Raw genomic sequence first — 15,000 nt, 5'->3', positions numbered from 1 at the left:
CATCAGCAAAAACTAGATCTATAATCTAAGTACTGCCGACAGATTCTCTGCAATGACTGTTGTCCACAATTCTGCCTAACACCCAGTCCATGCAAGTGTTGAAAAGTGATGGAGCAAGCACGCATCCCTGCCTCATTTCCATATTCACAAGAAAAAGCTTGACACGCCACGCCCCCTTCACACTTCACAGGACTCACAATTCTAGATTAGAGGACTGTTAATAGACCAATAATCCTTGCAGGAATCCCATGGAGACGCAGAAGATCCCAGAGTGTCTCTTGATGCACTGAATCAAATGCCTTCTTGATATTGACATAGGCTGCAATCATCCTTTGTCGAAACTCACGTCGGCGCTTTACCAGTATGTGAAGCATACTGATGAGTCTCACCCTTAAAGGTATCCCATAGTTCTACCGAGTCCTCAAAAGTATTGATCACTCCAGACCGATTGTAGATTGTCACTGCATGCACCTGGGCACATGTCAAGTCCTTCAGTTTCTCAAGATGAAACACAATGTAGTCACATCTTGGAGGCTTTCTGGACTTGACATGAAGCTTGAGTGTAACAACAACAAGCCTGTGATCAGTCGCAAAGAACTTTACATTCTGAAATACCATGTAGTTCTGGAGAATCCTCCAACGAGTACTAACAAGGATATGGTCGATCTCCGGCCGCTGGTCTCTGATCCTAAGAACCTGCAATTCTCAACCTTCTGGATCTTGCTAGATTCAGAAGAGAAGAGCTGTTGTCGTTTCTGGTACCAGAGCCATGGGGACCAACACATAGGTCGTAGCCGCCTCTCTCAGTGCTAGTGACAGCATTAGAGTCGCCCAAGACAATAAGTGCATCACGACAAGGACACAGGTCGAGTACAGAGTCGAGTTTGGCGTAGAACAACTCCTTCTCCTCAATTTCACACATCTCGGTGGGAGTGTATACTGCAACAACAGACATGAAGCCAGGACTATGCTTCAGCCTTAGTCCCATTATATGTCCATCAACCGGAGTAACCTCTACAACGAAAGGCTGCAGTCTGCTGGAGACGTCTATGGCTACCCAGTAACAAATTTAGATTTAATTGGGAAACTCTGATTATAACATTAGTATAGTTTTTTATAAAATAGATTAAAGTTGTTGTTAGTATTTTCCATAGTTAGCAGTTCTTCCCAGTTTATTTTGCGTAGCTCATTGGTAAAAAGAGTATGATTATTGGCATTAAAATTTCTAAATTTTATCTCTTGTTTTTTATTGGGTTTAGATTGCTGATTGATATTAATGAAAATGGGAAGGTGGTCTGATATACAGCAGTGAAGGATTCCTGAGAATGAGTGAGGTGTGAAATTTGACCAGATTTGATCTAGTAGCAAGGGCTGACCTAGAACACGAGTATCCGGAAATCGTGTAGGTCTGGATATGTGAGGGGAAATAATTTAGTGTTTGCTTTAAGATTATTACTCTAAAAAATAGTAAGAATTATTACTAACAGTGATTATTTAGCACATACTAATTCACTATTCAAAGAAACAAAAATCTTGAAACTCGATGATATAACAAAAATGGAAATAGCTAAACTTATGTATAAGAATAAGAATGAAATGCGTGACCTCCTCCCATCTCATAATTATAGTACCCGTCACCGCAACAACCTTAGCTTTCCTATTCATCGTTTATCAAAATTTCAACATTCAACAACTTATTTGGGTCCTGTAACTTGGAATACTATTCCCAAAGAAATTCAAGACGCTCCTTCCCTCAACACATTCAAAAGCCGATTGAAACACAATATCATAATGACATATTAACTAACTTACTTTTCCTGTCCTGCCTCATTAAGCCAGCATATAAGTAAAACTCAATTCACTCCCAAATACTAGCTGAGATCCAACATGTTTGTAAAGCTAAACTATCCTACAAATGAATTATGTATATGAAATTATTAGTTAGTATATATATCTTAACATGTGTATGTCTGCCCATATATGTATTTATATGTAAAACTGGAATGTCTGTATGTCTGTATACATGAACAAATTGTACACCTCCTATGAATAGTCATCCATTCTTTTTATTGTCTTAAGTAATAAACGAATCTTATTTATCTTTTGTGTAATATATGAATCTAATACTAGGATATTATATATAGTTATAATAATGTCATCATTACAGTAATAGATATTGTTGGCCCAGCCAGATTGTTTAATATTTTTAAGGATATTTTTTCATGCCTAAAAAGCTATGCTTTATATAGGCTAGCTTTAGCTATACATGTACCTACAGTATATATTTTTACATGAAAGCAAATACATATTTGTATGTTTATATAGATAATTTCTATAAATAAATGTTTCTCTCTCTCAAAATGTTTCTCTCTCTCTCTCTCTCTCTCTCTCTCTCTCTCTCTCTCTCTCTCTCTCTCTCTCTCTCTCTCTCTCTCTCTCTCTCTCTCTCTGCCACTCATTCACCATGCAATGCTCTCTCTCTTCTCTCCCTAGCTGCCACTTATTCGCCGTGCACTTGGCCTGGCAAGGCGCCCACTCAAGATCTTAGCCTCACCTTGGTCGGCCCCAGCGTGGATGAAGACCAATGGCAAGATTAACGAGACGGGAGAACTGCTTAAAGAGATGCGGGGCGCCTGGGCAAACTACCTTGTGAGGTGGGTGCTGCTGGTGGTGTGGTTTAGATGTTGCTGTCGCTATTGTTCAAGTAGTAATCCCCAGATGGGAACCGCCTTGTCGTGGTGGGGGGCTTGCGTGCCCCTGTGACTTGGCGAGCTGAGCTAGAGGGGGATTAGGCCCCTGCTTTGCCTATCCGACGGGGAGAGAGCTACCCATGCTAGTAAGATCGCCAGTGAGGGCCAGATTAAATGGTTCCTACGTAGGCTGCCAGTGGATCAGCGGATCCATCCGCGGGAGGGATCGCCCAATAGGGGTCGTCCTGTGTTGGATGGTTGGGTGTCCAGGCTGGGATGCTTTGGGAGGGGTCTCAGCTCTGTCGTGGACAAACATTCGCATCATGTGGGGCCTTTTTAAAACGACTGGTCCGCATGGGGACGAGGTACCCCGTCCACGGCAGCCAGCGCTCGCTCCCATTGTAGTCCCAGTAGGTGGTTTCCCTTGCCCATGGAGCTAATCTTTTGTGTTACTGTATGCTTATGAGAAAACACAAAAACTTATCAGGCTCTCGTGAGGTGGCTGACCTGGCCCGAAAGACGTCATCTTCAGGTCTGAGTAGAGAGGGGGTTTCCCCTCCACAAGTGCCTCCCACATCGGCCTCCTGTTCTGGGAGTTCTTCTGAGGACGCCTTTCTGCTAAATATGACTCCTTTTGATGGTAAATGTTAATCCATCTTTTCTTATCACGCCTTGCATTGCACGGTCCTTCGCATTCGATTTGTTTATGATAAGGACTTTCCATCTAACCGCTGCTATGTGACGTTTCTGTCATGTGATGAAGCCCGTTTGGCTTTTGAACATGTAGCATCTCTGCCCCTTGCCGGCTCTGGCTTTAAGACTGAACTTCTCCACTCACGTAATATTTCAGACAGTGACATGGACTATATCCCAAATGTTTTTGACAACTATTTAGAGAATTCAGTTCCAGAAGTCCGCCAGATCCCGCCTCCACGTTGGTTTGTGGCGTACTACAGAAATGGGCGTGGGAATTTCATCCATGCCTCCCGGTACCTTGCCAAAGAAATCGGCACGATTCCTGAGGGAAATCTGAAGAAGTACGGTAAGGGGTGCTCGTGCGGGCTAAAGATATTACGCAGGCGAGGATGTTGCAACATCTCCCATGCCCTACTGACAGCATGTTTGAGACTGTAAAGGCTCATCCCACCTTTAATTATAGTAAAGGTTGTGTGTACAGTCAGGATCTTTATGAATTTCCTGAGGAGGAGATACTATGCGCCCTAGCTCAGTCCAAAAGTTGACTAAGATGAGGAATTCCTCCAACATGGTCCTTCTCACCTTCTTTGGTTCCACCCTCCCTGACCGTGTTCATATCGGTCCCATCAATCTTAGGGTGAGGCGTTTTGTTTCCCGCCCTCTTCAGTGTTTCTCATGCTACGGGTACGGTCATGGTAAAAGCTCCTGCAAGGAAGCTTTTCGATGCGGTAATTGCTCAGCATTAGACTCACATTCTGAGGAGCATTGCAATGCTGCTGCTTATTGTTTCCATTGCTGTGATACTCACTATACTCAAACCACGCTATGGAGTCACTTTGGGTGGGGCCGGAAAAGATAGCCTGACCCTTTTAAGCCTACACCACCCCACCACCCACCTCTCTCTCTCTCTCTCTCTCTCTCTCTCTCTCTCTCTCTCTCTCTCTCTCTCTCTCTCTCTCTCTCTCTGTCTGTGTTCTTTTTTTTTCTAAGTAGTTATATACGTTGTATACAAGTTCTTTCTCTCGGCTATGTATTGGTCCACCACGATTCGTGACGCTTCCTTCCATCTTGCTGGGTGGGTGGCCAGGTGATAAATGAATGACCCTGACCCACCTTAATCCCCAACCCTTGACCTGCCTGCCTTCCCAGTTCTACCTGACAACCCCGCAAAATAGCGTTGCCACGTGTCGTGCTATTTATGTATGTATACTAATTGTTTTTATGTATATTACAATATTACAGTGCATTCATAACACTACAAACCCTTATTGACTTATTTAATGGGATATAAAACATAAGAATAATTAATAGATAGGTGACGAATGACACGCAGTGATATGTGCTGGGGCTGATTTTGCATAGTGGCGAGCCGGGGATTTACCGCAGCGTCCACACCCTAAGTGACTCCATAGCGTAGAAGGACTATAGGTACGTTCCAGGCAAGGCCCAAGGTATCGTCTGGAGCAGGATATTTTACAGCTTGCTAATAGTCAGTTCATCAGCCTTGGTAGCGCTCGCAGTGAACTTCTTTACTGCCAGAAGGATGGTACTGGTGCGACATCCTATGCTTCATTGGCCGCTCACTCATCAGCTGAGTCTGCGGGTCCGAAGACAACTTCTTCTGCTACCTCTCGCTCTGTTGGGGCGGGTGGTCCTGTTCGTTTGGCTGATAGGTTTGCCCTTTTGTCTGACGACTCAGTTGAGTCATCTGTAATGTGACGGGAATCCTCCGGACTTGACCAAAGTGACCCATGTAGTGGATGTCCATTTGCCTCCTGTATCGCCTAAGCCTTTGAAGGGCCAGGCCAAGCGGCACCGCGGCTCTGCGTAGTCGATAGATTTTGCTCAGTCAAAGCAATCTAAGGTTTCTCCTGGTGCACATGATCGTGAGTCCTCCAGGGACCGCTCTGCAATGGTAACTGCAATGGTTTCTGCTTAGCCTTCTGTGACACCCTCTGTCTCAGATCGGGCTTCTTGTGATGAGGATGGTCTTAGCATGGAGTAGTCCGATGATATTGTCACAGCCGTCCCTCGTGGACCCACTGTGTCAAAAGTGCAGTCCAGCCTGACCTCGTCCTCCGATGACCGGTAGGAGTGATGATGGTTCGCATCACTCACCGGTAGGCCGAAAGGCTGCGGTCCAACGACCCGGCACATCTCAACTCCTGTCTTCTCGTCGTTGATTATTTCTAGTCAGGTGAGTCACGGGCAGCCCTTCAAAAGGCTCGCCCGTCCACTGCACCTAAATAGTCATCTTCAAGCTTCTACAGTGGAACTGTAGAGGCCTTCGCGCCTCGTGGGGAACTCCGAGCTTTTGTCGGAGTTCTCTCCAGCCTGTGTAGCTCTACAAGAGACTATGCTAGGTGATAGTACTTATTCTAGTCCTCCTGGCTATCGTGCCTTTTTAGCACTCCTTTCCTGACCAGGGCCACCACGGTGGCACAGCTATTCTAGTCCGTCAGGATATACCTGTTGTCCCTTGCAACTTAACTCTCTCCCTTCAGGTGGTTGCTGTTAAGGTCTTTATGGGACGATCCTACACTATTTGCAGTTTATATCTCCTCCTCGGCTTCCTGTCTCCAGGGGTGAGCTTGACGGCCTGGTGCGTCAGCTGACTCCGCCTTTCCTCTTGTTGGGAGATTTTAACGGCCGTCACCCATTGTGGGATGAAGGTGCTAGTAATCCTCGTGGGGTTTTAATCGGTTCTTTTATTGAGGATGAGGATTGGAGGTTTTAAATTCTGGGGACGTTACACATTTCCACAGTCCTACTGGGACTTTTACAGCTATCGATCTTTCTCTTTGTACATCTAATTCTTTCCTTAATTTTAATTGGCGGGTCCTACCGGATTTACACGGTAGTGGCCACTTTTCGATTTTATTGGAATCTGTGAACTCTGAGCCACAGTCCCCCCCCACGCTGGGTTTTAGACAAGGCAGATTGGCCTCGATTCACAGACCTTAGCTCTTTTATCCGTCCGTTGGCTGACTTTTCTACTTGTGCTGAGGCTGTTGATTATTTTACTGATTTTTTACATTCAGCAGCGCTTCAGACAATCCCTAGGACGTCAGGTCGGTTTACTAAGCGTCCCGTTCCTTGGTGGAACGCAGCATGCACCAACGCTGTGAAAGAGAAACGGGCAGCTTTCTCTCGTCTCCGGCGACATCGTGGGGACCCGCAGTGTCTGGACGCTTTTCGACGCTGCCGAGCTCGAGCCCGCCGCGTTTTGAAAGAGGCACAAAGAGCCTCTTGGAAAGCTTATGTCTCTTCCATTAACGTCCGCACCCCTCTTACGGATGTCTTCAACAAAGTCCGCCGAATTGCTGGGAAGTATTCTGCTCCTTCCCCACCAGTTTTGTTGTCTGCTGGGCGAACGGTGGCAGACCCTAGGACTGTCGCCTACCTCTTCGCAGAGCACTTTGTTTCCCGGAGGCATCCTGCAGCCCAGGGCACGTCACCGCCAGAGAATGGAATCTCTCGGCATAAATTTTCTTCCACTGGAGGAGTCTTATAATGTCCCTTCTCTGCCTCCGAGTTGCGGACTGCTTTGTCCCAGTGTCATGACTCTTCTCCTGGCCAGATGATATTCCTTATGCCTTCTTGCGCCACATGTCTGACAGTGCTTTTAACTTTTATTAAATCTTTATAATATGATTTGGCATACCGGTGACTTTCCATCTTCTTGGGCTGTGGCAGTGGTTCTCCCATTTCCGAAGCCTGGGAAAGATAATCTTCAGGCTACGAACTACCGTCCTATATCTTTGACATCCTGCATTTGTAAAGTGTTAGAAAAGATGGTAAATGTAAGACTCATGTGGTACTTGGAGAGGGGAAGTACTTGTCATCGGTACAGTACGGCTTCCGAAAGATGAGGTCTACTACTGATGCTCTTTTATCCCTAGAGTCTTCTATTTGTGAGGCCTTCGCTAATCACCACCATCAAGTAACAGTATTTTTGACATGGAGAAGGTCTACGACACAGATTAGTGCCATGGTATTTTACGTTCCTTGTATTAATTTAGCCTTCGTGGCCACCTTCCTATTTTTATTCAACAGTTTTTATCCAGACGTCTTTTACGGGTTCGAGTAGTGAGTGTTCTCTCCGAGGCTAGTGCTCTATATGATGGTCCCACAAAGAAGTATTCTTAGTGTTACACTACTCGCTATCGCCATAAATGGTGTTATTGGTGCTCTCCCAGACGGCGTTCACAACTCCTTATATGTGGACGATTTATATATCTCTTTTTCTGCTGCTAGAATGTCTCTGATTGAGCGCAAACTCCAACTGGTGATCAATAGGGTGTCTTGTTGAGCCAACATGAACGGTTTTCGTTTCTCCATCTCGAAGACCGTAACTATGCACTTTTGTCGCAACCGTGGTATCCATCCGGATCCCGATTTATAGCTAGCCAATAGACGCCTCTCGTGTGTGGAGGCAAATCGATATCTTGGCCTTGTGTTTGACAACCATCTCACCTGGGTTCCCCATTTTCGTTCTCTTAAGGCGTCTTGCAGGAAGGCATTATCCCTTCTTCGGGTTTTAAGTCACACCTCTTGGTGCGCGGACAGGGACACTCTATTACGTCTTCACCGTACACTTATACTTCCCAAGCTGGAATATGGTTCTGAGATCTACTCATCTGCAACGGATGCACGGCTAGTAGTAGTATTAGTAGTAGTTTATTGACCACAATTCTTAGGATACATTGTTTATAATGGGAAAAAAAGGAACATACCTACATGACTTTTATTTCTTTTTCATATGTATCAACTATTGTAGTCCAAATAATTTCATACAGGCTATTTTTTTTTTTCTTTTTTGGACTAAATGCTAAAACAAGAGATAATCAATTGCCGCTTAAATAAACATACCGGCTATTGAAGACACTAAATCAATGAAGTAAAAAGGACAAACGTGTTCGAACCCTCAATAACTATAATGAGACAAAGAGAAACAAAACCGAAACAGACAAACTGAAAAAACGTATGTAAATAGTATCTCATAAATACAAAAACAAACTTTAACACTTATGAAAACACTATCTAATAAAATACAAAAGCAAACTTTAAAACTTATGCAAATAACATCTAATAAAAACAAAAACTTTAAAAGGTGACAAATAATGTTTAATAAAATGTAAAGCAAACCTTAAAACTTGATCAAATAACGTCTGGTAAAAATACAAAACGCCTTAAAACTTAACCAAAAATTAATAACACCCAATAACATACAAAACATCTTAACAGTTAAGCAAATAGCATATGATAAAATACAAACTTCCTTTAAAACTTTCTTCTAAAAAGAATGAAACCATATAGCATAGCATAACGACCAAGTAGAGTCACATACACCAATACAAATACGATAATCTGAATAAATGTTTAGTATATAGTTGATGTAACCACACAGCTCATTTAGATCATTACTTTCCTGGAGAAGTTCACCCAGGTCAGTGAATGTTAACATCTGGTACCTGTAACGGCAGTGTGCTGACAAAGGACACTCTATAAGGACATGATTTTCTGTTTGTACCTGCATACCATCGCACTGACAGACGCGCTGTTCACGTGCTTTACTCCGTGCATCATGCTGCGGTCCGCTTGGCTACGGGTGCAATTCGGACATCTCCAATTCCTAGCCTATTAGTGGATGCTGGCTTCTGGCCGCTGGACCTCCGGCGCCAGTCTTCGCTGCTCTAATGTTTGTTTCGCATGCACCGTCTTCCTGATTCAGTTCCTTGTGTGTCAATCTTGCGGGACTCGCGTTCGCAGGCGTATATCACTCGACCTAGTCTCCTAAATCTTTTGGCTTTTGAGTCGCCTCTCTCATGATGGATTTCTCTATCACCCCCACTCCTGTCTACTCTTTCCGACTCCCTCGAGTTGATTATTGGCAGCTTCCTGTTGTCTCCTTATGCCCTCCTGCCATGGATGGCAAGAAGGATCTCCCGCCAGCTCTGTCTTGCACACGGTTTTTAGAACACTATTGTACCCATTCTGAAGCCGTCCCTGTCTTTACCGATGGTTCCAAGTCCGATGCACGTGTTGGGTTTAGTGTGGTTTTTCCCACATTCTAACGGACTGGCAGCCTTCCTGCAGTGGCATCTGTCTTTACTGTGGAGCTGTCTGCCATAGTTCTTGCTTTACAGATAATTTTCACTCTCCTGGTTTCCTCTTTTACAATTTTTAGCGACTCTCGCAGTGTTCTTACTGCCCTCTCCTCTATTATTTCCTTCACCCATTGGTTTTATCAGCCTTGGAGTGGCTATATCTGCTTACGAAAAGAGGATATCGTGTTGGGTTCTGCTGGGTCCCTGGTCATATTGGTGTTCCCGGGAATGAAAATACAGATGGCCTTGCTAAAGAGGCAGCAAGTCGCGCTACACCTACTGCCCCTCTCCCTTTTAGAGATGTATTCCAGTCCATTCGTCTGGCGATTGTTGCAAGATGGCAGAGGAGGTGGCAAATGGGGATTGCCACCTCGAAAATGGGAGAGATCACACTTCCATCCTCAATGACTGGACATACACCCATATCCGCCTATTCTTAGCGAGGCCACACGTATCTTACACAAAGATATTTGATGACCAGGGACCCTCAACCCTACTGTGATGACTGCCTGGTACCGCTCACCGTGCGGCACCTGCTGGTCGCGTGCCCTAGTTTTATTGTTTTACGACACCGCTACCTCTGCCGGTGTCGCGGTAGAGATAGCGGTGTCTATTATCTCACTAAGGTCCTTGGACCATCATGCCTGTCTCCTGGCTATGATGTTTTTAGGTACTTGGGGGAAGCTGGCCTTCTCCCCAAGCTGAGAATTTTGTTTTATTTTATTATATGTATCATAATGTTTTATTTAGTTTTATTGTATTTTTAGTTTTTTAGCTTTTAATTGTATTTTTTTAACTGCTATTATTTTTTTTTATTATTATTATTTTTTTTTTACTATTTTGTCTTAATTATTGTAGCGGCGCCAAATGACCTTAGATGTTGTGGCGCCTAACAAAAAAATCCAATCCAATCCCATATCCTCAGGTTTGTAAAGGAATACGAGAAGGCGGGAGTTCCAATCTGGGGCATGACTTCGGCAAACCATGGCTTTACATATGAAAAAACAGTGAGTCCATTTCACCGAGCTGTTTGTTCATAGTTTATAATTGTCATTTGTCATTACCTTGAGATCTATTGAAGCTCATTTAGTTATTTAGCAAAGTACTTTGGATGATTAGTACATACGATTGGATTGTTCTAATTTCATTTAGTATTAATTTCAATCTTTCAGAGTACAGTTGCAGCAAATGATTTGTAAATCACTTATATTTTCTGGGAATGAATTTATAGTCTTACACCAACATCTCATTTCACGATGAAACTATTTTTTTCTGATAGCTTTCAATCTGTTTTGAATGAATTTAAACTTCGTTTCTGTCGCAAATCCATAGTTTTTTAGATTCCCCTCCTCCCCCTTCCCTTAAGACAAAACGGTTTATTCCCTCAGAAAGTATTGTATTGCGATAAAAAGAAAAAAAAAATGCTTCATAGAAACAGATAAAAATACACCAGAAGAAAATAGTTTCCTTGTCACAAAGTACCACAGAAGTAACAGTCCGAAATTTTGACTGTTACTGCTGTGGAGAGTACTTGCCGCCACCGCTGCTCACTGCTGTCCAAGCCAACCTATTAAAACTCATCTATTTATCCAAAAGTAACCTAACCCTAATTTTAAACAAACCTAACTTCACCTAACGTAACCTAGCTAACGCAACTTTGTTGAGGCGAACCGCTCTGATTGTCTGGATTTATTATGTATTATTTTTATTGGCCAGTGGTTGCATGATCAAACAAAGGAACTAATCACCGTCATTGATTTTACGCCTGGGCAAATAACGTGACAATACTCTAACACGAACGAACACACTTGTAATGGTGTTCCTCAGTGCCTGATAGTCCATTACACCCGCGGTGATGCTCGTTCCCCCTAAAACTGGTATATATGTATTTAAAATTTGCTGTCAACGTTATTAACAATTTGCGACCCTATGTGTTGGATCAAATTGCTCAGTATGAAAAGCTCTATAAGATGAGAAGAGTGAAAAAAAAAACATGTGGATGCTAGTGTAACGCTATAATAATACCTTTTTGATGTGCTCTCTTTCTCTTTCTCTCTCTCTCTCTCTCTCTCTCTCTCTCTCTCTCTCTCTCTCTCTCTCTCGTACCCACCTCCCCTTCTCTCCTTCCTTCTGTCTCATCTTCTCTTACTTACCCTATCCAGTCCTGGAACTCCATGTCCTGGAATCCAAGTGATATGAGAGACTGGATAAAGGAAAATCTTGGTCCCACTATCCACTCTGCGGGTTTGGAACGAGTCAAGCTGTACATTGGCGATGACACAAGGCACAATGTTGATAACTTCTACAGGCAGGTATGTGTGTGTAATTCACCTCGGTGGCCTGCTGGTCACCAACCAGTCTTCCCCATTAAGGAGCGAGCTCAGAGCTCATAGACCGATCTTCGGGTAGGACTGAGACCACATCAACACACAACACACACCGGGAAAGCGAGGCCACAACCCCTCGAGTTACATCCCGTACCTATTTACTGCTAGGTGAACAGGGGCTACACATTAAGAGGCTTGCCCATTTGCCTCGCCGCCTCCGGGACTCGAACCCGGACCCTTTCGAGTGTGAGTCGAGCGTGCTAACCACTACACTACGCAGTGTGTGTGTGTGTGTGTGTGTGTGTGTGTGTGTGTTTTATGTTAATGATACATATTATTATTATTATTATTATTATTATTGTCATAATAACAATAATAATGATAATAATAATAATAATAATAATAATAATAATAATAATAATAATAATAATATTAAAGTAGTAGTAACAGTAGTAATAATAGTAGTAGTAATGGTAAAAGTAGTAGTAGTAGTAGTAGTAGTAGTAGTAAATAGTAGTAGTAGTAGTAGTAGTAACAGTAGTAATGGTAGTAGTGGTAACAGTAACAGTAGTAATATTGTGGCAAAGTAGTGTTGTGCAGTTTCTGGTGAAATGATGGTGGTTCTTGGTGAGCAGTATTGGTTTAGTGGTAGGAAAAGTAGTAGTTAGCAGGTGATAATGTTGTAAATAGTAGTGGTGGTTTATTGTCAAATATTTGGTATTGGTGGTAGTGATAATGGTGGTGGTGATGATTAGTAATTGGTGGTTCAGCAAGTGGTGAGATATGGTTTGGTGGCATATATGGTGGTGTGGTGGTGTAATAGTGGTGGTAGTATATGATGGTGGTGGTAGTAATGTGGTAGTGGTAATAATGTAGTACAATGGTGGTGGTAATAATAGTAGTAAACAAAGTAGTGGTAATAAATAGCAGTGGTATAATAACATAATAGTAGTAGTAGTAGTAATAATAGTAGTAGTAGTAATAATAGTAGTAGTAATAATAGTAGTAGTAGTAGTAGCAGTAGTAGTAGCAGTAGTAGTAAGAAGAATAAAAAGAAAAGAATAGGAATAATAATAGGAAAAAAGAATAACATCAACATCAACAATGACAACAGAGGTTATATTATTGGATTCCTTAACAGTTTTACTACTTTTATTATTATTTTGTTTATTGTCTTTATCATTATTTCTAATGAAAATAAAACTTTTCATAATTCTCTCTCTCTCTCTCTCTCTCTCTCTCTCTCTCTCTCTCTCTCTCTCTCTCTCTCTCTCTCTCTCTCTCTCTAAAGATTCTCCACGATCCAGAGGCAGCAAGATACGTGTCGGGATTGGCTTTTCACTGGTACAGTGACAAATCTGTGGGTCCCGATGTCCTAGATCACGCTCACCTCCTCTTCCCAGAGCAAGACGTACTGTACACGGAGGCCTGCATTGGTCAGTCTCTCCCAATCTACGGATTTTTCGCGACATTAAACACTTCCTTAGTTTTTCAGATTATTCATACTTTTTTTTCGTCTTTTTTCTTAATTGTACGTTTTTTCGTATCTTCAAACTCCATAGCTTTAAAAGATTTTCTGTAACTTCTAAGATTTTATTTTCATTATCTTCTACTTTTCTCTGTAGTTTGAATATTTTACCCTAGATTTTCTTTTTTCATGTGTTCAGATTTTTCGGAATTTTTAAAGAGTTTTTTGTAGGAGATTTTCTGGTTCCCAGATTCTTCGTAGACTTTCGTTTTTATTTTTTTCATATTATTTTCTGTAACTTTTTAAAACAAACAGTGGCCGATGACTAAAGATTGGTGACTAATTGATAAGTTTACACTACTAATTGATAACTGCTACCGTATAATATTACAGAAGATAACTGTTTTCCATTACTTCCTAGAGTCTGGTGGTGTTGCCTCCCACCAACCAGTTGTTCTCGGCTCCTGGGGCAGAGCGGAGAGGTACGCCCAAAATATCATAGAGGTGAGACGCTTGACTTGTTACAATAAGATAATTTATGATGTTACTTTCTTAAATGTCGAAGTGCTCAGTTCCTCTCTCTCTCTCTCTCTCTCTCTCTCTCTCTCTCTAGGGTCCCTGTTGTTACGTTCACCGGTTAAACTGGTAAGATTGGCATCGGGGAGCCGGTGAACAATAACAATAAAAAAAAAAAAACACTGCAGGTTCAACTGGTGAGAAAATGCAAAGGGGGCACTTTAAAAAGCTGTTTTAATAACCCATAATGATATTGACACAGATATAACATGAAACATGAAACACAGATATATAACATGAAACACAGGAAAATGACATACACATATACATATAACACAGTAATAAATACAACAATAAAGAACCCAACTTAATACCTAACAATAATCCTAATCCTATATAGAGGCAATGTGGAAAACACGGACGAGGGGAAGTGATACTTATGCGGTGTCGCAGTGGTGAAGTGCTGGGTGATGGTTGATCCCACGGTAGACCCAAGAGGCGTTGTGTTCACTGGTTGAGGCTTGGATCTCAACTTGCTTTCCAGAAAGCCAAGAGCTGGCTCAACACTTCCGGTTGAGTCGAAAGGGCCGCGTGAATCCAACTTCGGGACAGTAGCGGGGCTTCATGAAACGGTGACGTGGAGGGTTCATGAAACGGTGGCGTGGAAGGTTCACGAGACGGTGACGTGGAAGGGAGGCGGAGAGGTGGCGAACGAGGTAACAAGCGGAGGAGGTGATGGTACTTGGGGCTGTACCAAGAGTCGCGAAGGCCAAGGCACGTACCTTCCCTTCGACCAGCAAGTCAAAGCCCTCACCCTTATCTTCAATCCGTACCAAGAGTCGCCGTGGAAGGTAGGGCCGCGAGAGGTCTGCCGCTAGCATGAGTTGGTAACAGTTGTTTCGGTATTGGTAGGACTGTAATCCGGATTTGAGCTCCACGAACGACAACAAAACCACAGTGCGCGCTACAAGAATGGAGGGAAGAAGCTGTGACCGGGCCTCGCCACTCACGCACGAGCAGAGAATAATGATTCTCAATCTTGTGAAAGAGAATAAAGACTTGCAAGACCGCTCAACAAACCCAGCTAGCCTTCACAAGAAAAATTTAGCTTGGGAGGCGATCACCAAGTCATTTAATGCCATTAACATTTTTTAATATTAAGATATTTATAGCTAAATAAAAATTCAAGATTT

The 15,000-nt window shown here is 42.9% G+C and overlaps 1 protein-coding gene across 2 annotated transcripts in view; it reads left to right on the top strand.

The window, feature by feature from the left end:
* The window catches only part of LOC123518587 (lysosomal acid glucosylceramidase-like), a 164,608-nt gene that overhangs the window by 113,227 nt on the left and 36,381 nt on the right, over window positions 1–15,000 (top strand). For both annotated transcript variants that reach the window (XM_045279486.1, XM_045279478.1), the window contains 5 exons: window positions 2,494–2,654; window positions 10,422–10,503; window positions 11,659–11,808; window positions 13,115–13,259; window positions 13,713–13,795. In XM_045279486.1, coding sequence (XP_045135421.1) covers window positions 2,494–2,654; window positions 10,422–10,503; window positions 11,659–11,808; window positions 13,115–13,259; window positions 13,713–13,795 — 621 coding nt within the window. The remainder of the gene's footprint in view (window positions 1–2,493; window positions 2,655–10,421; window positions 10,504–11,658; window positions 11,809–13,114; window positions 13,260–13,712; window positions 13,796–15,000) is intronic.

Source organism: Portunus trituberculatus, chromosome 6, assembly GCF_017591435.1.
Source record: "Portunus trituberculatus isolate SZX2019 chromosome 6, ASM1759143v1, whole genome shotgun sequence".
Lineage (NCBI taxonomy): Eukaryota > Metazoa > Arthropoda > Malacostraca > Decapoda > Portunidae > Portunus > Portunus trituberculatus.
This window is presented reverse-complemented; position numbering and strand designations above follow the sequence as displayed.